This window comes from Dryobates pubescens, chromosome Z (genome assembly GCF_014839835.1).
Source record: "Dryobates pubescens isolate bDryPub1 chromosome Z, bDryPub1.pri, whole genome shotgun sequence".
Taxonomy (NCBI): domain Eukaryota; kingdom Metazoa; phylum Chordata; class Aves; order Piciformes; family Picidae; genus Dryobates; species Dryobates pubescens.
In genome coordinates this window covers 18,327,634-18,349,018 of record NC_071657.1, presented here as the reverse complement: position 1 = coordinate 18,349,018, position 21,385 = coordinate 18,327,634, and the positions used below count along the sequence as shown (strand labels likewise).

Here is a 21,385-nt window from a genome sequence, read left to right as displayed (position 1 = left end):
ATCTAGTGGTCTTCTCTGATGGAGTGATTTCATCAGTGGACAAGGGAAGAACTATAGGTGTCATATACCTGGACTTACGTAAGGCCTTTGATACACTTCCCCACAATACTCTTACCTCTACATTTGAGAGATACAGGTTTGACAGATGGAATGTTCAATGGGTAAGCATTTGGCTGGATGGCCATGTCCAAAGTGTCATAGTCAACAGCAACATGTCCATGTGGAAACCAGTAACAAGCAGGGTCCCTCAAGAGTCTGTACTGGCATTAATATTATTTAACATCTTCATTAACAACATAGATAGTAAGACTGAATACATCCTCAGCAAATCTGCACACGAAACCAAGTTGAGCAATTCATTTGCTTGAGTGACAGGATGTTGGTGCAGAGGGACCTCAATGGGCTTGAGGACTGGGCTCACATGAACTTCATGAAGTTTGCCAAGACCAAGCACAAGGTCCTGCACCTGGGTCTGGGTAATCTGCAAAATCAATAAAGGGTGGGAGATGGAGGGCACTCCCAGGGAGAAGGACCTGGGGATTGTGATGGATGGAAAATTGGACATGAATGAGCAGTGTGTACTTGAAGTCCAGAAAGCCAATTTTATCCTGGGCTGATGGATGGCCAGCGTGGCAAGGCAGTTGATTTTTCCACTCTGCTCTCCCAAGCCCCCAGTGTCCAGCTCTGGGGGTCCCAGCACGGGGCAGATCCAGAAGAGGGCCACAAAAACCAACAAAAATGGCTGGAACACCTTTCCAGTGAACAAAGTCTGAGAGTGGAGGTTGTTCAGCCTGAAAAAGAGAAAGCTCCAGGGAGACTTTATTGTCATGTTCCAGTATATAGAGAGCTTAAATAAAGATGGAGAGACACTTTTTACCAGCACCTGTGGTAACAGGAAGAAGGGCAACAGTTTTAAACTGAAAGAGGGTAGATTTAGACTAGATACAATGAAGAAATTTCTAATAATGAGGATGGTGAGGCCCTGGAACAGGTTGCCAAGACAAACTGTAGATGTCCCATTCCTGCAAGTGTTCAAGGACAGGTTGGCCAGAACGTCAAGCAACCTGGTCTATGAGAAGATGTCCCTGTTCACGGCAGGGTTGTTGGGCTAGGTGATCTTTAAAGGTCCCTTCCTATACAAATCATTCTGTGGTTCTATGATTATATTAAAAGCTGCTATGTGATACATAGTTTTTACCATGAGAGGAGAGACATCCTTTAAGGCAGAAATTGGGTCTCAAACATAATCAGTGCATTTTTAACATTCTCACTAAAACACCAAGCTACTAGAAGATTTAAAAATTAACTTAAGAAACAAGTATTAAAAGAAATACCTGAAATTTCTGTTATTTTAAACCTCACGTATTATTCATGTCAATAATTTCTTTGCTTTTGCCTACAATACCAGCTACTATTACTCAGACATGCAAACACTTCTGATTTTGGACTCTAAAGTCTGATGCTTAAGGTAGAATTGCACTTCGTTTATTTTATATAGCCTATAGTAAACACCTGGAAGTAAAGAAATATACTGTTAAGCCACCAATTACATGGCACCAGGTGTCAGAATTAATGATTTAGCTTATGGTCACATTAAAGGTACATGACATGCAATCAGGTTCTAATTTACCTTCTTTCCAAATACAACTTAAATATTCAGCTGCAGTTCTGACTTCCCTCTGATTTATATTTTGCATTTGTAAATGTTACTTTGTGCTGAAAAGCCCAACCCGTGGTGCTCAAAGACATTCAGGTAGATTTCTTGAAAGGAAAATTGAGAGGTGTCCAAGTCTAGTTGAAAGTTGTCCCTGTCCATGGCAGGGGTGTTGGAGTAGATGATGTCTGACATCTCTCCAACCTAAGCTGTTCTATGACTCGATGAGAATGGCAATCACATGCTGTCATATTTGACTTCACTAAATGCAAAACTAACAATGTAAGCATTTAAGTTACAATAAAAGGCAGATGTCTACCCCTGAAGAGTAATTTTGGTTGCTAGTCAAACTTCTTCCCTTCTTCACCCTGGGAAAAAAGTCTGTGGAGAACAGCATGACAAGAAAGGCAGGAGAGTTTCTGGAAGAACATTTCTCACTGGTGTAGGAGTTATCTGGACCATTTGTTTACAAAAAGCATGGGCCAGTAGTTTGTGAACAACATGAAGGTAGAATGTGATTAATCAGAACTTAAAACTAAAGTAGAATTCTTCTGCTCTCATTTTACATCTCAAAACAGCAACAGGAAGAGATTACTGCACTAGATATCATCATGGTACTCTTCATACTTAGCTGTGACAGCCTCCTCAAGATGAACTGCTGCACCACCCATTAAGGCAAATGCTGGGTACATTATACCAGAGCAGTCCACCTCACACTCATAAAGGCATTTCATACAGCCTGCATCATAAAACCCCACCCTGCCTTTGTCACAGTCAAGGCAGATGCCCACACATGATGGAAGGGGAAGGATTCTGCTCGCGGGGTCCTTGGGGGCAGCAGGTGTTGTGGGCATAAAGAACTTCTTCATGCCTAAAGTGACCAGAGTGAGAGGCTGTGATGAGTCAAAAAAGGCATCTTCACTTCCACTGTCATGACCACTGTCTTGCTCATATCTAGAACAGAAAAACAACCATTTGCTTTTGTCAAATTCTGAAGTGGGATCAGTGATGTGTACTGCATTTTTGTAAGATGCAAAACCTGGTGGGGTAAAAATACAACTAAACCAGGAGGGAAGATGCATTTAGTAGGTGGAGAACACTCACTTGGGCCATTTCAAACAATTAATAAACACTGAACACTAATGAGGATGAGACCACAGAAATACTCATGCTAGACAGTCATTAATGAACATGCAGGTATATTATTATATTAGGTAACTTCAGAAGTATTCAGAAGTGAATATGACTAATCATTACAGACAAGATGCATTTAACTTTATTTACATATTAAACACCATTAAATACATTTAACTTTACTGCTGTCCTATGACTTTTCCATGTCTCTGCTGTATTATTTTGTGTTTAAAATTCACAACATAAAAAAGCAGTGATTTAAGTTTTTGGAGGTTGGTTTTATTTTGTTTTGTTCAAAAGCACTCTGCCTGGAGGCTTCCCTGAACCCTTGTTTCACAGCTGGTTACTGAGGAAAGTCTGTAGCCAGATTTGTTCAGTCTACATGCTTTTCCCCCTACTTCTGTCGCCAGATGATAACAGACTGGAGAAACACAGGTTATTCTGTGCAGACAATTCCTAGCTAGGTTTGTGGTTTTGGGGTGTTCAAAGTGAGTTTGGATACATGTCAGCTAAAGTCTTCAAGTTATTCATGTGGTAGGAAGAAGAAATAAGGAAATGGGCATCTAATTTCTCACTTTATAGAAAGGCTCCATCTGCCTTTATGCAGCTCTGGCATTTTTATACTTTTCAATATGTTATACAGGAAAAAGCCAAAACATGTGTTAGATTCCTGACAAAGCTGTCACAGGATCACAGAATGTTAGGGGTTGAAAGGGACCTTCAAATATCATCAAGTCCAGCTCCCCTGCCAGAGCAGTACCATAGAATTTACACAGGTCACACAGGAACACATCTAGTTGGGTCTTGAAAGTCTCCAGAGAAGGAGACTCCACAACCTCTCTGGACAGTCTGTTACAGTGCTCTGTGACCCCCACAGTGAAGAAGTTCCTCCTCATGTTGAGGTGGAACCTCCTGTGCTGTAGTTTATATCCATTGCCCCTTGTCCTATCACAGGGTGCAATGGAGAAGAGCCTGTCCCCTCCCTCTTGACACTCGTCACCAAGAGATAGCCTCTCAGCCTGCATTTCCTCAACCATTCACCCTTACTTGTATACAACTGTAATTCAGAGCTGGAAAGCTTTTTGCTGTCATGTCCCCTGTACTTTGGCTTGTGTTTAGTAGCACTCTACTACTATATAGGAGCATACAGCCTGTAATAAGCCAGCGACTTGAAATTCACTGTGACACAAGCCTCAGCAAAGATACACTGGTAAGTACACTGAACATTGCACTTCTGAACAGCTGCCAAACCTAGTATGCCAAGGGAATTAAGATATGCTCACTACTGACAATCAAAGATTGCTTCAATACTGCAGCTAATGTGGTGGGGTTTTTTCTCTCCTTTCTTTCTTGCTTTAATTGACATATCTTAGAATCTATAGAAACGTGATTTCTTTCCCAAAAAGAAAGAAAACAGGATTCTGAAAACTTAGAACATCTTTCTACTACAGGATGAACAGGACAACCTGCTTACACTTGATCTTTCAAGCTACTGTCTGCAGGTTAGGTTCACCTTGTGCACTAACAGACTTGTTCTTAATTTATTTTTTTTTAAGTCATCTCCTTGCATAAAACATGTTTTGAACAAGAGTCTGCAATTTACCTTGGGCTGGCCACATCATGGGTATTATGGAACAATTTCTGTATCTTGTTGCTAGACACTACTCCCACTTTCACCAGGTATGAATAAGCTTCCACATGAAAAGCCCAGAAGTGCTTCCCTTTGGCAATCCCAGCATCACCAATGATGTAATCCAGGGTTGTGTAGCATCCAACCTGCATACGATCCGATCCCAGCAGCAGAGGAAATCCAGCCCTACTTTCCACAGAGGTTCTTCTTGGATTCAGCAAGAGATGTTCACTGTTGTATCCACATTTGTCATCAAAAAGAAAACTGAAAACTGCAAAAAAAAAAAAAAAAAAAAAAAAACAAAAACCACAAAAAATCAAAACCAAAACAAAATCTTCTTAGTTGAGTATTTGGCTTTATGTGCTTATAAACTACATTTCAAGTCATACTGACATTAGAATTTCTCACATTTAAAGGCTACCAGAAATATCACACAAGCTAACACAGTCTCAGTATGCTGCCTACTTAACCTGTTTGTTAACAGTGCTTCTGAACATTTATGCAACCAGTAACAGCACAGTAGAAGTCTGGGAGCTACTGGAAACTGCCCCCAGCTTTTACTGTTAACAGACACAATTTCAGCCCTTTATAGACATAAGAAAAGCCAATACCTGGAGCTGGGGGTGTACGCAAAATAACTTCTCGGCTCCAAGGGCTACAGGTAGACCCTTTATATGCTCGAACTCTAAAGGCATAGGTGCTGTCATCATCGAGATCAGGTATTACTTTACTTTTGCTGCAAACTTCAATCTCCTGCCATGTCACATTTTCTTCCTCTCTATTAAGCTTATGATACTCAAGAATATAGATATCAGCTGAGTCTCTCTTCCCAGGGCATTCCCAACTGATCAGAGCTTTGTTGTACATTCTGCTCTGCTCTTCATTGATTTCTGGTATTTCTACACCTAGAATGCCAGAAGTTTAGGAAAGAAAAAAGTTCAAATTTAGATGAATGTTGTTTTGGAATTAACCATGCAAACCTTTTGATGAGTGGCTATGGCACTGTGCATATGTGTGTGAGAGAGTGTGAGTGCATGTAAAATCAGACTGAGTTAAAGAGTGCAGATGAGAATGGGTTTGTTTGTACACTTAAATCCATTATTTTCTGCTTTTATTTTTGCTTGCAGCTGAAAAAAAAATAATTAATATAAAAACCTATTTTTTCTGTCATGCACTAAAAGCTTCCAGGAAGACCTAGTATTGCTTAACTACAATATTTTGTAAGCCAGTGTACTGAATGCAATGGCATCTTAGCTTCTTTATCATTGCTGCAAGGAAATGTCTTGCAGATCATGGAGACAGAAAGGACAATGCAAGTCACAAGACTGAGTTCTGCATTTGCAGTCCTGCATAAACTTTGCTTCTTTCCCAAGAAGCACTTACAACCATAAGCCAAGAAAGACCTGGTGCTCTTGTAATTTACCATTGGAATGGAAGGACAAGTCACTAAGGATCTCTTCTTGTTTGGTTATGTCCACCACAAAGTCTTCAAAAGTAGTTTCAGCTGCTGGCCTGAAGCTCTTTAAAGATTCTGTAGCTTTTTGGACTCTGAAAGCACAGAGGTAGAGAGATGGCAGAAGAGAGAAAAGGGAATTCACACATGTGTATTCCTTAAATAAAAACATTAGTTCTGCTTTTTAAAAAGTTGCTTTTTATGTAGTTACTGATGTCTCCCAGAAATGTCTGTCTTTCTAGACAGATTTCAAAGTTTAAAGGCCATGTAAAGATAACAAACAGGCAATCTTTCAGTTGACAGATTAACAATTTGGGGAATTATGTTCAAAGAGCAAAAAAAGGTGTGAAGTGCTAACGGAGAGCAACTATTAACATCAAAGAGTTTCAAGACAGAGAGAGAGAGAGAGCGCTGTAAGATTAACTCGCAAACACCCAATACAATCTCTGAATAAAGAGATGCTCAGTGCATCGGACAGGCTACCCTTCCACAGCAGCCAAGGCTAAGCATTGTCACAGGACAGAGCCCCTCCTCTCTGCAACATAGTAATTTCTACTGAACCGTCCAGCACCACCTCCCAAGACTCTGCAATACAAAGTAGCATCTTCAGCACTTTGCTAATAAATGTAAAAAGAATGTGACTGGCTGGACATCTTGGCACACTATCTATATGTTAAACAGAAGATAATTAAGGTACCTGACGTGAAGTTGCTTTGCTGTTTGAACAAAGCAAGATGGATCTGTCTCTTTAAGCACTTCTTGAGCATATCCCACAAGGCCATTATTTTCCAGGAGCCCTTGATATTCTTCTGCTTGTGACTGCAATTTTTCCATTCTTAAATTCTTAGAAGCTTCAATTGCTCTAAGAGATGCAGATTTCTTCTCTTCCAGGACATGAAATAATTTCTCAAAACTCTGAGATGCTTCTTCTTTAGCTCTTTCACTGTTGCACTAGGAGGGAACAAAAGACATTTTGGACAGCTTCCACAACACTGTGACTTGAGTACAGAAACATACTAAAGGTTGCTCAAGATATCACAGCATTCCAGTCATCCATTTGAAAGATCTGAGCTTCATTGTGCTCTTCAGCACTGAAAATCTGATCAGTACTGCACCCAACTGACCAGGAAAGTAGTTCTCTGATTAAGTCTGAAGTTATGCACAGCATCTGTCTGAACAGCTCTCGGAAAAGTACTGTAAAAGCTGTTCAGTCTCTGAAGTCTTCATACCCAAGGTGCTCTTCCACCTTCCCCAATCACCCTGAACTGGGGGTTCAGCCCAGCTTCTCATATAAGCCTTCAGAACTATAGTGCCATGGGATAAAAGGAACTACAAAGCACAGAGATAGTCCATGTCAAGGTACAGGCAAGGCTGGCAGCTGCTGCAAATTTCTGGTATTATATTTTTCATCTTGTATATGAACTTACAGCTGACTCTTCCGCAAGAAGATTTTGCCCTTAATACTGACTTCACTGCAACATCCTTACATTAAGCAGACAGTGAATTCACTGAATTGTGCTGCACTACTAATACACAAGAGCTGCAAATCTAGCCCACCTATCTTTGGTTAAAGTATCCAATAAGTCTTACTTCAATTAAATTTACAGCAGCACACAAAATTACTTCCCTCTGTATGTTGCCCAAATTTTCTACACTGTCTGCATTAGGACTTAACTATGTGTGGTTTAAGACTAAGACAAACTGTTCAGAAACTGTTTTACTGGTTAACTAAAAAAAACAAACAAAAAACAAACCACCAAAACCAACACTTAACTGAAAACAGTTCAAGTCCATTCTGTGTTCCTCCATCCCCAGACAACCCACAGGCCTCTCACCTCTGTTTCTTTCAGCAGCAGATTCAGCTGTGTGATGTGAGCTTTCACCTGGCTCTCCTTACTGATGAGGTACTCAATATCTTTTGAAAGTTTCTCCTGTTAAAACAAAACATTAAGTTGGCATTCAGTTCATCTAGTTAAAAGGACAACAGTTATGAGCAGCAGCCCTGTGGAAAATAGCCAGTGACCTGCAACAACTGCACAGGGGCATCGGGCCACTGCTGTAAGCATGACTACAGGCACAGCCTCTAAGGACCAGAGCTGACAGCTTCACCTGGCTTATTCTTCCCCACTCAAGAAATCACCTTCTCTTAGGATAGATACACAATGATTCAGGGTGGTAGTAAAACTGAAAGGAAAACCTTGTTAGTTATTAACTCATTTGTAGTATAATTTGATTTAAAAAAAAAAAAAATTAAAAATGAGTGGTTCAAACTATGAATTTACTAGTGTCTGCACAAAAGCCTTGCAAACAGGCAAGGAGGCCAAAGGGCCAAATAGCACAAGGCAGGCTGGTTGTTTTTTTTTTAAATTCCTTTTTCTTTTCTGTGAGCAAGAGAAGAAGAAAAGGAAGAAGAGGTAGCAGCAATCATTTTTTAATAACACCATAGTGCTTTCAAGTCTTCCCCGTGGTACTGTGCTTAGAGAATTAACAGCAATGCAATTTCAGAAACACACAAGGTCCCAACAGAGCGCAGAAGCACAGAATGGTAGAGGTTTGGAATAGACCTCTGAAGATCCTCAAGTACCAACCCTCTGCTAGAGCAGGATCACCTGGAATAAATCTCATAGGAATACATTCAGGCAGGTTTTTAATGTCTCCAGAGACAGTCTCCACAAACTCTCTAGGACATCTGAGATCCAAGTTTTTCAGGATACCTTGTGAAGTATCAGCTAGCCAAAGACACACAGACAGCTGTCTCTAAAAAGCTAGATTGTAAAGTATTAACTGCTTAATCCTTCTCTACTGTTCAATACTGCTGTACAGCAGGCTAAAATAAAGTGGAAGCACTTTTCAGGGGTTATGTTCCAAGCCTCACAGAATATATAGTTCAGTTGCTCAGACATGCACCACGTCACACTAATATATATATATTAACAGATGTTGCACAACAGCATGCCTCATGACTAATTACAGTGTCCTCTAAACACATGTCCTGGCTTCCTGCCAGAGGGAGTTTACCCTTATACCAGTAGCTCAGCACTCTTCCCCTTCTTAAGGACATGCCCAACAGTATTTGCTTAGTACCTTAAGGGTTTTATAGGCAGTGCTCATCGTTGTTACTCTGTGGTTTGCATGACATCCACCCAGCTTACAAAGATGACAAACTGGCCTTCTGCAGATTTCACAGTACATGTTTACCCTCTCCATTTCATGTTCTGGACACATCAAAATCTGGGGTGGGGAAAAAAGACAAAAAAAACAAGGGACAGCAGAACAAATGCAGGTGTATTTCCAAAAACTGAACAGCTCAACAAACCATTATAACACTTGCTCATCCCACAACAGTGTCTGGTTTAATCAATGGACTTTTTATATTCAATTTGTCTTCCATCTTTTATATTTGTCCATGCCAATGAAAGCCAGCAGAAGAACACACACTCTTTCACAAGGTTTATAGTGAGTAAACACGCATCAATGTCTGTGTAGTCATCTCATAGCCTCCATACTGCAATCAACCATTTTGCTAATTCCTGAAGTTGTTTGCATGACGCAAGATGCCTACACTCCTGCTCAGAGCTGTAAACATACTATACAAGAGACACACCTTGTCAAATTTAACTGTGTCCCCACCAGCTGCGAAACAGCTATCAACAACTTCTTAAAGCAATATTTGACATAATACTATAATGATTAAGTCTAAGGCAGACTTTCATGAGCTGCATAACCACTGCTTTCAGAGCAACAAATGAAATGTAGCCACCATCACTAGTCACAGTCATTTTAAAGACAAAAGGCTCCAGTGTTTCCATTTTTCTGTCTGACTCCAATTGCAAATTGCTCCCACTAAGCACTAATTCTGGTATTGTCTTAGCAGTGCAAAAAAGTTGGCATTTTCAAAACATCTTTCAAAAACTGAACATGCTGAAATAACTACTCAAAGAGGACAAAAAAAGTCATGCTCAGCTCAAAACTCAAGCAAAAAAATAAAGTCATCTAAATGGAGGACGAGGTGTTAAAGTTTTGCCTTTTCCACAGCATTCCAGACAACATTTGGGTCTGTCTACTCCATGTTACCAAAGAGCTCAAGAAAGCATCTCAGTTTCACATCAAGGAGAAAACAAGACAGAAGCACCAACAGCTGGGCTTTAAAAATATCATCTTTTAATACACAATGTACAAAACAAGCATCAGGAAAAGGCACAAAAATAGAAAATTGTGAGTAGCATAGACACACTAAACTGAAACTGAAACCAGCTCTCAATCCTTAAATATTATCTTAGACTGTGGTGAAAAGCACAGATACCAGTTGTACCAGCACGTTGGTAAATAAGGCTGTCATTAAGCAGAATATACAATGAGCTATCTAACTCTCCCTGACACCTATAATTTTTATTTAACAACAACAACAACAACAAAAAGGATGCCACAGAATAATTTTTCTGGAAATCCACCTGTGCAGGAAGATAGCTCAAAAAAAATGTCTTCATGCAGGTAGTCTGTGGAAGTAATTTTTCCATAGCAGTGTATTGTCACACCTAACAGAAACCACATATTTTTATTCATCTCCTTGTATAAGCAAGAATTACATCCTGCAAACTAGAGACAGAAGAGGTCAGCAGATTGCCTTGTCTAGCTCTCACAATTTGAGAGCAATCAGAGCAGTATGGGCTTCTCTCATGCCCATCACACACATTACAAAGTGTTCTGCAGTCTGGTTGTAAACTGGTGACTGGCAATACTTCTTAGGGGACCAGCAAGCACTTCACGCATTCAGTTCACTACAGTGGAATGAAAAATGCTCTTTTCTTCCTTCATACTAAGCCCAAAGAGTCCTCTTTTGAGGCACTATAAAGAGCAGTTTATTGTTGTTGGAAAGTATTTCTACAAAGCAGATGTATCTATAGCTGACTTAACTAAACTCTGGTCTTCTCTTTGCTTTTTCTTTTGGTTTTGGCTTGTTTTGTTTTGCTTGGTTTTGCTTTCTTTTTTGAACAGTCTTCATGCATGTAATTTTAAAATGTTAAATCCCCCACATGTCAAGGTGAGGATGATGCAAACCACTTTTCCCTTTTTTCTTCTGCTTCAACAAATTCAGGGTGTATGTACTATAACAATATATGGTACTCCTAAGAGAATACAAGGATCACAAGATGCTTTTACTACTTTTAAGTAGCAGTGTTGCAGCAGTGAGAGTTTCAGGGAGCTGTACAGCAATTTAGATCAAGCAATGGAACACAGCATGCAAACTTTTATCTTACTTGCTTATCCCATAAAGGGACATTTCACAAAGGCACTGTGTCCCAGTGCAATTTAAAGCACACCAAGTGGATGCTTGCTCTTAACTGGAATGAATGTGTTAAGACACAGAGAAAATGGAACTAAGGGGGCATCTGGATATTTAGTATCTGCTAGCTCACTAACTTCTGAGGCTTGAATTTTAATAATCTCAGAAAAAAGGTACACCAGTGGTCAAGTGCTTCTTATACATTACAGATTTATCAAATCTACTTCACAGAATCACAGGATGTCAGGGGTTGGAAGGAACCCAAAGAGATCATTGAGTCCAACCCCCTGCCAGAGTTGGACCATGCGATCTAGCTCAGGTCACACAGAACACGTCCAGATAGGTCTTGAAAGTCTCCAGAGAAGGAGACTCCACAACCTCTCTGTGGAGCTTGTTCCAGTGCTCTGTGACCCTTACAGTGAAGAAGTTTCTCCTTGTGTTGAGGTGGAACCTCCTGTGCTGCAGCTTACATCCATTGCTCCTTGTCCTATCACAGGGAGCAAGTGAGCAGAGTCTGTCCCCTCCCTCCTGACACCCAGACCTCAGATAATTATAAACATTTATTGAATCCCCTCTCAGTCTTCTCTTTTCCAGCCTAAAAAGCCTCAGGTCCCTCAGCTTCTCCTCATAAGGCACATGCTCCAGTCCTCTAATCATCCTTCTAGCCCCACACTGGACCCTCTCCAGCAGATCCCTGTCCCTCCTGAACTGGGGAGCACAAAACTGAACACAGTACTCAAGATGAGGTCTCACCAAGGCAGAGTAGAGGCGGGAGGAGAACCTCCCTTGATCTGCTGGACACACTTTTCTTAATACACCCCAGGATCCCATTGGCCTTCTTGGCCCCTAGGGGCATATTGCTGTCCCATGGATAACTTGTTATCGACTAGGACTCCCAGGTCTGAAGTAGAAAACTTGCAATTACATTTTTCTTGTCTTCTATAACTACATAAATAACAATGTGTAATAACAAAGGAGACTTGAACTTCACCTTTTGCTATTGCTACATGTGAAAAAGGAGTTCAGGCACAAAACATCCAAAGGGAACCTTCCTTAAGTCAGGGGGAAGGCGTGGCAGCTTATCTGGGTTGGAGCTAGGATTTTCACTGCACGCAGGCATCTTCCTCAACCCAACTATTAGAGAAAAGCACTACCATTCTAGATATTCAAGATTATTAAGTCTTCCAAAAAGATAACACTTAAATCACAAACAACACAAAGTTGTTCCCCAAAGTTTTAGGGTTCTCTTCAACAACAGCCACTTCAGCAGCAACAGAAAAAAACCCATATGCTTCACTCAGTAAGGAACACTACCAGTCAGTACAGCAACAATGGTCCTAAAAGCAACTACTGTTACACAGATCTGTCTGAAGCTGCATGTGAATGCTCAAGCCCAAATTCCTGTAAGACACAGTGTGCTTACCTTGGGTCTGAAGTTGCTGGTTGGTCCTACATATTCATGCTGGGCTTTCACAGTTCCCCAAGGATGGTGTACTTTGAAACACTCATTGCAAAAGCTTGCACTGCAGTCCATGCAGCTCTTTGTGGACTCCTGAGGTGGAGGTTTGCAGAAATCACACATAATAGCAATGGCTGCCCTGGCTGCTTGTCTGTATCTTTCCACAATGGTTTCCAAAGTGAAGTTACGAAATAAGCCATTGATGCCACGTTCTCCAAGATCAATATCCCTTTGGCAACCCGGGCAAGGAAACAGAGTTGATCTAGGAGTCAGTGAATTGCGTTTTCTGCCTGTGTAGACACCAAATCCTGATTTAGGAGGAGCATAAACATTACAATATCAATTCATATAAAGTCAAACAAGCCAAAGAGAATACATTTACTATGACAAGGTAGTATAATGTCTGAATCCAGGGGACATTAAAAACTACTACTTTAAAACTTAATTCCATGCTAAGATGTGTTTATCTGTTCCAATCCCATCTTCTTCATGTATTTTTGTATGCATTCAAGCTGCAGATATTCAACATTAACAGAAAATCTTCTGGAAACCAGAGTTTTAGGCTACCTAACTGACCACAGAGCGACAGCTTTATAATATATTGAATTGAAAGATACTTATTCCCAGAATGAGACTAGATATTCCTAGAAAAATACAGCCAGCTTCCAGCTCCCTGAAATTTGCTTTGGCTGAATCAGCCATATCTGATTCATTCCATCGTGGGGACACCAAAAAAAAAACCAACAACAAAACAAAACAAACAAAAAAAACCAAAACAGGAAAACAAGACAACTAGGTGTTACCAATACAAAATCTCAGCCAAATCATTTAGACAAAATGAGTGGAGGCTGACTTGGTCCTTGCTAAATGGCCTTGATAAAGGAGGGCTCCTAAGCACCACAGACCAAAGGGGATGCCCAGATGGTTGTTATGTCTGTTCTGAATTGGGGAACCACAGACCTGCGTGGTCATACAGGATGCATCTGACTCCTTTCATTTCAAGAGGGGGCAGAAGAGAAGTTGTACTTGTAGAAAACAGCTACGTATAAATTTTCCCTCCTCTCCAAAATAAAGTGATCAAAGGCTTAGGTAAAGCCACAAACCGAAGGGGCCTTTGGAACCTGTTCAAGGGGATAGCTTACACAAACCCAAAAGCTATTTACAGGGTAACACTCTCAAGGCTATCAAACACAGAAGGCATCCCCATACCTTACTCACTCACCCACTGGGCACAACTATCAAAAAGTTCTTTATCTGTCTCTGAAGCAGGCTAAGGCAGTGTTTACTCTTTATACATTATCTTCTCTGCTTCCCCTTACAAAGAAACAAAAAAATATTCTCTTAGCTGAAGCATGGTTTCATGATGTCTTTGAGAGGACACACAATGGTATAAGAAACAAATCTGTAAATGGAGACATGACTTAAAACTGAATTCTTAATGTTGAAATTGGTTCTTCTTCAGAAAGGGAAATTTTGTTCTCATTTGTATTTAGTCAGGATCTTCTTATCATAAACGTGCTGCCCAGAGAGGTGGCGGAGTCACTATCACTGGAGGTGTTTAGGAAGAGACTGAAGGAGGCACTCAGTGCCATGGTTTAGTTGATTAGATGGTGTTGGGTGATGGGTTGGACTTGATGATCTCAAAGGTCTCTTCCAACCTGGTTAATCCTATCCTAGCCAATCCTATCCTATCCTATCCTATCCTATCCTATCCTATTCTATTTTGCAGAGCTTTACATACTATGTTGTTAACCCAGTTGCATCTCTGAACACTGTTTGGTCAAGGATGTAAACTGGTTAGGCCACACCTTGAGTCCTGTGTCCAGTTCTGGGTTCCTCAGTTTAAGAAAGATATTGAGATGCTGGAAGGTGTCCAGAGAAGGGCAACAAAGCTGGGAAGGAATTTGGAGCACAACCCTGTGAGGAGAGGCTGAGGGAGCTGGGGTTGCTTAGCCTGGAGAAGAGGAGGGTCAGGGGAGACCTTCTTGCTCTCTACAACTACCTGAAGGGAGGTTGTAGCCAGGTGGGGGTTGGTCTCTTCTCCCAGGCACCCAGCACCAGACAAGAGGACACAGTCTCAAGCTGTGCCAGGGGAGGTTCAGGCTGGATGTTAGGAAGAAATTCTTCCCAGCAAGAGAGATTTGCCACTGGAATGTGCTGCCCAGGGAGGTAGGATCACCATCCCTGGAAGTGTTTAAGAAGAGGCTGGATGAGGCTCTTGGTGCCATGGTTTAGTTGATCAGAGGGTGTTGGGTGATAAGTTGGGCTTGATGATCTCTGAGATCTTTTCCAACCTGGTTAATTGTGTGTGGGCATGTTTCTTTTTGAAGTGTCCCTTGATAGTATCTAAAAGACATTTGCTTTGTGTTGCTGCCTTGTGGCTGCCTCTTCCAACAACACAAAACCCCCTTTCCTACTATGCCCATTCCAGTCTCTTAATAACAGCATACCAACACTGCCATAACGATCATGCTCATTTAAAAAATGTTGAATTGTGCCCTGCAGTGGTCATGTATGACTAGCAGTTAAGAAGCAAGAAACAGAGAATGAACAAATGTGTATAAGCTGACAGTCTCAATGTCTTTCTTGATGTTCTGAGCAGAACAACTAGTCTGCAGGACTGCATTTACACAACAGTACAGGTGACACAAGGCACTGGTACACAACTATGGCTAAGGGAACCACAGATTTTATTGTTGTTCAGTACTTACTTGACATGAATTCATTACCCAAACTGCATGTCCTGCAGTACCTGTAACTTGGCATACACAGCAACACACACATGCAATGCACAACAGCAGTGAAACATGAACTGTTTTTCTCCAATGTATGCTCCAAGCTAGCACTGCACACAGGAATAAAGGGAGATCATCTACACAGACTTCTACAATAGCCAAAGTAAAAAGGTGATTTCACATGCAGTGCCATGCAGTCAACAGCTACAGAAAGGCCCGGTGTACTTGTGTTTGCTAAAACTATGAAAACAATATAGTGTTGTACACACATGGACTGCTTATTAGCTATGCGCTACAGCAGAGAGCAAGCAATAAAAGAGCAAGATAATAAGACAGAAAAACTAAAAAACAAACAAACAAACATGGTGCAGTGGTCAAGTTTAAAATTATGATTTGAAATTCATATCCAGTAGCATGCTTCTGAACTCTGGCCCAAGGAGCTCATGTATGGAAAGAGTGTTTAACTCAAAGGTGAGCTGATCTGCATCCCAATGGAGGCCTTTCATTCTGCCAGTGGTGGACTGAAATGCAGCTGTCATCATGAGGCTGCTCTGTGAAGACTGGTGACACATTGCTTACAGAAAGCAATTCAGTATCAAAGAAGTTCTGTGAACCTTCAGATGTCTCATCCCTTTCAACTGACAGCACTCTAAGAGCCTAAGGTTGTGGGGGTTTCCCCATTTTAAACACTGGAAGATTGCTTGCCATACTCTGCCACTTCAATAGCTAAGCTATGGAAAGTCTCTTTTTGCATAGCAAATGCTAAAATATTAACAAGCAGTAAGAATTAGCCTGCTTTCTACTTACAGGATTTCTCCACTCATATTTTATTTCCTATTGATCCTGTGTCCAGTTTGCTAAAAATTAATTTTACTTATACACACACACCCCCCAAAAAAAAAAAATCATGCAGAGGCATCAGCAAAACACATGGATTTTGGAGTCTTATTATATGCACAGCTCAGAGAACCTTAGGTCCTCCTCATATTCTCTTCTACACTTTGCCAATCTGGCTTAGAACAAAGAAGTATGGCTTTTGTGAAATATTAGAAGTTATCACAAGAAACTTCCCACTGTAATCTGTAAACAGACTGCTCTACTTGCAGTGAATAGCTTAAACAGTAACTAAAATACCAGCAAAACATATGCTCACACTCAGACTCCAAAGTCACAAATATCAGGATACAGATTGCAAAGACTCAAGTCAGAGCAATCTTAAGTGTGTCTTTTAAAGACATTCAAATATCCCCTTCTGTTGGAGAGGCACAATACTTAAAATTGTGCAAAGCCCCAATCTTCAGCTGGTGGTTTGCAAAGGGATAAGACATCTGAAAGATAAAATCATGTTTTCCAAGTAAACAGTATCACCAGAATTCTGTGGATATGGAAGATATGGAATTTAAATGTGTGAGAGTTTTAAAAAATAAGGATTTTAAAAGTCAACTGGATTCTCATTAAATTTTTATATATATATATATATAAAAATGTATATTGTCACTTCCCCCCACTCTCAGATAATGCTTTTGGATCGATTTTTAGAAAGAATGGTAAAAGAGGAAAACAGGGAAACAGCACTGCAGTCAGTAGTTGCCAAAATGCCATATTCCAATACTTTAATTTTCCCCAAATAAATGGGGGTTTTTGTGTGCAAAAAGAGTTTTCCAGGAGCTCTGATGGTGTCCTATGGTATCTTTGTTTTATGACATTTTCAGTCTTCAACTGAAGCAATTTAAAATTCTCCTTCCAATTAGTGGTTTTGTCCTTCACTAAGTGTGAAATTCAGATTTGTGTTCAGTTTGTGTCTGTCTTGACACAATATTTCTATGAATTGCTTATATGCCTGTCAATATTATGGCAACACAGATCTCTGGAATTTTTTCCCCCATTATTGACAAGTGTATCACATTTGAAAAAAAAAAACAAAAAACCAAACAACAAAAAAGCTCTACATTAACAAGCCCATATAGTGTCTGAGATGCTCTGATTAGCTCAGTTTTGGAAATAATATGTACTTAAAGAGACACTTCAACCTCACTGTGTCATTAAGCATGCCAAACATTACAAGAATATCCATTTAAAATAGTTTTCTTCATACAGTCATGTGTAAAGCTGCCAGATCCAGAACTGCCTACTCAGATTAGCATGGCGTAAATGTCAGTTGCTTCTTTATCCAATTAAGCAGGCTCAGATGCAATGAAAAATGGGTATTACTTTCCATTTAAAAGTGATGGCCAACCATGATCTCAAATTGTAATACAGATCAATCCAATAATTACACTTCAGTACCAGTAAGACAACTTGAGCATGTAAACTCATAGAAACTACAAAGTTGGGGGTGGAGGGGTTGATTGTTTGGTTTTTATTTTAAAGGGATGACAGAATGAACCCATCAACGTATGTTCAGTCATACATATGCATAAGAAAAATAAATATAATCCAGCCCTTAACTGAATGCCAGTCCAGTTGACCTTTAAGTCAGCATTAAACAGAATGAAAAACTTGCTTTATAGAAGTCCTTTGCTGCATCTTTGCTCACTGCAAAAAATCATTTTGTGGACTTGACCACTGACAAAAAGCTAATCAACAATATTTAACTCAAGATCTAAATGCTAGACTACCTCTAGCCAATACAAGAAGTGAAGTATCTCTACCTCTCCACCCAAAAGACCTCCTCTGTGAGGCTGTGAACAATGAACAGAAAGCTGTTTAGAAACCAAAATAAATTAGATATACCATTGATTTTCAATGGTTCACATGAAAAGCATCAACTATCTTCCCTCCTGTGGCTATTAAACTACTGCAGGGCTGAAAGGCAAAAATGTTTACTTTCTTAGTATATTAAACAACTGTAGTATTTAAGCAGAACAGAGAAAAGGAGAAAGAAGAGATTTGGTAGGGGACTCAGGGAGAGACAGCTGAAAGATTCAATTTCTGCATCATCCCTCAGTGTTGCACAAGCATCAATATAATCACATTACACGCTTTACTCTTATTATTTTAATTACATTAACATTAGAGAAATCAGATTAGCAACAAGAAATACCCTTTACTTGTATTTTACATGCAACACAGTTTATTAAAAAGTTGCTTTATGCAGAACATAAACAGTGTGGATTTTAAACTAGTGCATTAGATTTTAAGAACATGCACTCCATTTCAACTGAAAAACAGAGTTCTACCAATTTCAGCCTCTTTTACGGTAAGATAAATTGTATTTGTAAATGCAAGCTCTCTGTGCACAACAAAAACTAAATGTGTATCAGTTCCTTCTGGCCTCTCAAGAATCTAAATGCCAAAATAAAAAATGCCAAAATAATTTAAAATAGATGATAATTCTTATGGAGCTATCAGGATTCCTTAAGGGGAAAAAAAGAAAAAGCACACAGTGGAAGGTGTCATTTTCAATTTTCATACCTTGCACAAACTTAAACAGAAACTCTACTGCATTCTTTTGTTTGTTTGTTACTCATGTGAGACCCCACTTCAAGATGGTTTCTTGCAAGTTTTCTCTCTTATGAAACTGTTTTATTACATATTCCCCTAGGGATCACAAAACAATTAACCAAGGTAATGCACAGCACAGGTGTTTTGGATGCAAAGCCAATACTGTACAAATGTGAGTTGCAAGCTATAAATAAATAGTGGTACCAGATGTCTGAGAGCAAATCTCATACCCCACATTGCACGAAACTGTAATGCCTGTAACATCAGAAGAGAAAACTGCATAACTTGAATGCCCAAATGTATTCTTTAAAGCTCTCATTTCATAGTCCTTTCATTTTGCAAATTGAACTCCCTGAGATGATGATTCTCCTGAGGTGTGCATCTGCCCAGTGCTCTTTGGGGAAAGAAGAGGCAGACCATTATTTCCAGGTCTCAACCCTCTCTTACTCATCAAATAGGTATGAAGTTTTTAGGAAAGCACTTATAGCCTTATAGCACTAGCAGGTCAAACGAGGAGATAACATGCCTAACTTCCCATCAGTTTTCTGGGAGGGTGGAGGCTTACTGTGGATTTAAAGATTACAATTCCTTCAACAACTTGATGCATGTATCTCAGGATAGGCAGGAGTACCAAAAAGAGGTCATTCTATCCCTGTCTTTAAGGCCATCATGAAGAAGTAGCACTAGAAGTTGTGAGAAAAGTAGTCAGCAGTGATGGTACCACTGCTATCTGAACTCTTTAAATCTAGCAGTAATTAAATGTCAGGTTTCTGAGGGAGCTCTGATTCCTCTGAGCACAGGGTGGATGGGATTTCTTTCAATATGTATAGCATGCACCAAGTACTTTCAATGAATCTGTGTAAAAGCATATCAGCTCATCCATGGATTACACAGACAACTGTAAGAATCTTTCTAGTGTGAATTTACAAAGAGCATAAGGAGTCCTACAGTGAAGCATTCCTTAAAGCTTTGAGTAGATCACACTGAAAGAAACAGTTGACACAGTCTTCTTAAAGTCATATGTCCTTCAATTTTGCAACCATGCAACAACTATCATCTATCAAAAACTATTTATTGGAAACATATTGAAACAGGTAGGGGAAAACTAATATTTTCAAGTTCTGAAGAGACTCAGAAGGAAGTTGGAACTACTTAATTGGCTGGCCAAAACACATGATAACTGCCTTAATAGTACTACAAGCAATAAAATTGCTGAAATCTACATGTTGACACTGTTGAACAGGATGTTATTGAAACTCAATGTAACTGAAATGCAGGAATAAACAAACAGTGGTTCAATAGTTGCAAAGATTTTCAGGGAAAAAAATGCATTGCCCTTAAAAATATTGCCTTGACAGAGAATGTAGAAGACTTGCACTATCCCTAAGTCATCTCTTCAACCACATCAGGAGTACAGGGAAGACATTTTTACCAACACAGATTCCATCCAGCTCAAGTGTGTTCAACATAAAAATTCAGGAAAATGCAGAAATTCTGACACATACCTGATCTGCTAATTCTGTCAATTCTGTCCATGCTAGAAGCAGAGATTCTAATTCGAGGACTACTCTGATTAGAAGATTCAGAGCCTCCATCAGCAAAGGAGTCTTCAAATGCAAAGAGTATTTCTTTCACGCATTTGTGACAGACATTGTGCTGGCAAGGAAGGATCAGTGGATGAGTAAATAATTCCTTGCATGCTGGGCAGATGAGCTCTCTTTCAATACCTTTAATGGTAACCTTCATAACAGAAAGAGGGAGAAACAAGTATGAGCACAGAAAATGCAAGCCTCCAGGACTTAACCACACAGCTGCATGTCTGTCACCAAACCCCAGAACTGTAGTATAATTGTTGCAGTTTTAGCTGTTTCACAGCACTCCTCTGGTTAACACTGGCAAACAGATCTCAGTTAACCTTTATGAAAGCACTAATACACTTCTTTCAACTGAAGTGAAGACTGCCACTAGGCAAACTCAGCTCATCTTCAGGTCATGTCTGCATTGCAGGGGAGGGATGGAGGGGAGTAGTCTTAATTCCATTCAAGGGCTCAGGGAAACGAAAGCAACCATACTTCTGAACAATAGGGATCCATACATTTGACTCTGCATGCTCGCTCGCTTTTCAAGAAATGGGGGGGAGGGAGGGAGGGAGAGGAGGAAGGGGAAAAAAAAAAAAAAAGGAAAAAGAAAGAAATTTTTAAAAAAGTCATAGTAGTTAAACAACAGACTTTCCTGCCCTGTAATTCACAGTTACGGGTTGAAACTGCTTTGACTTCCTGAGGCTAACAGTTCGAGTCTGCAACGGTGTTTATTTATTTATCTATCTGCTGCACAAAGAACAGAGGGTGAATGCGCGGTTCTCCTCAGTCACTTAGTGACCCGCAGCCATCTGGCACTGCGCTCCGAGCCGGCGTGACTGCTGTGGAAGCCCACGGCGAGTGAAACCCCAGCCGGGCATCAAGTTGAGGGCGCAGACACCGGGTACCCATGGCACTCAGACACCGGCTGGCCAGCGTCCGCTCACTCCCTCTGGGGTTTCCATCGCTCTGCACGCCACGAAATTGGAACAAGTTCATTTATGTGCCTCCGGGA

General features: G+C 40.3%; 1 protein-coding gene across 1 annotated transcript; it reads right to left on the bottom strand.

Annotated features, from left to right (window-relative positions):
- Positions 1-1,404: 1,404 nt before the first annotated feature.
- Positions 1,405-20,512, bottom strand: TRIM36 (tripartite motif containing 36). Its single transcript, XM_009899790.2, has 9 exons — positions 20,299-20,512; positions 12,579-12,904; positions 8,956-9,102; positions 7,707-7,802; positions 6,569-6,822; positions 5,842-5,966; positions 5,030-5,323; positions 4,392-4,689; positions 1,405-2,608 (listed from the first exon to the last, which is right to left on the bottom strand). The coding sequence occupies exons 1-9, from the start codon at positions 20,327-20,329 to the stop codon at positions 2,254-2,256; spliced, it is 1,926 nt and encodes a 641-aa protein (XP_009898092.2). The 5' UTR covers positions 20,330-20,512; the 3' UTR covers positions 1,405-2,253.
- Positions 20,513-21,385: the final 873 nt, after the last annotated feature.

Excerpts from the sequence above, each read along its gene's own strand:
- TRIM36 (XM_009899790.2), bottom strand. The coding sequence starts at position 20,329 with ATGGACAGAATTGACAGAATTAGCAGATCAG. Across the intron at positions 12,905-20,298 it reads TGACAGAATTAGCAGATCAG|GCAGAAAACGCAATTCACTG; the intron begins GTATGTGTCAGA and ends GTGTCTACACAG. Across the intron at positions 4,690-5,029 it reads GCGTACACCCCCAGCTCCAG|TTTTCAGTTTTCTTTTTGAT; the intron begins GTATTGGCTTTT and ends TTTTTTTTGCAG.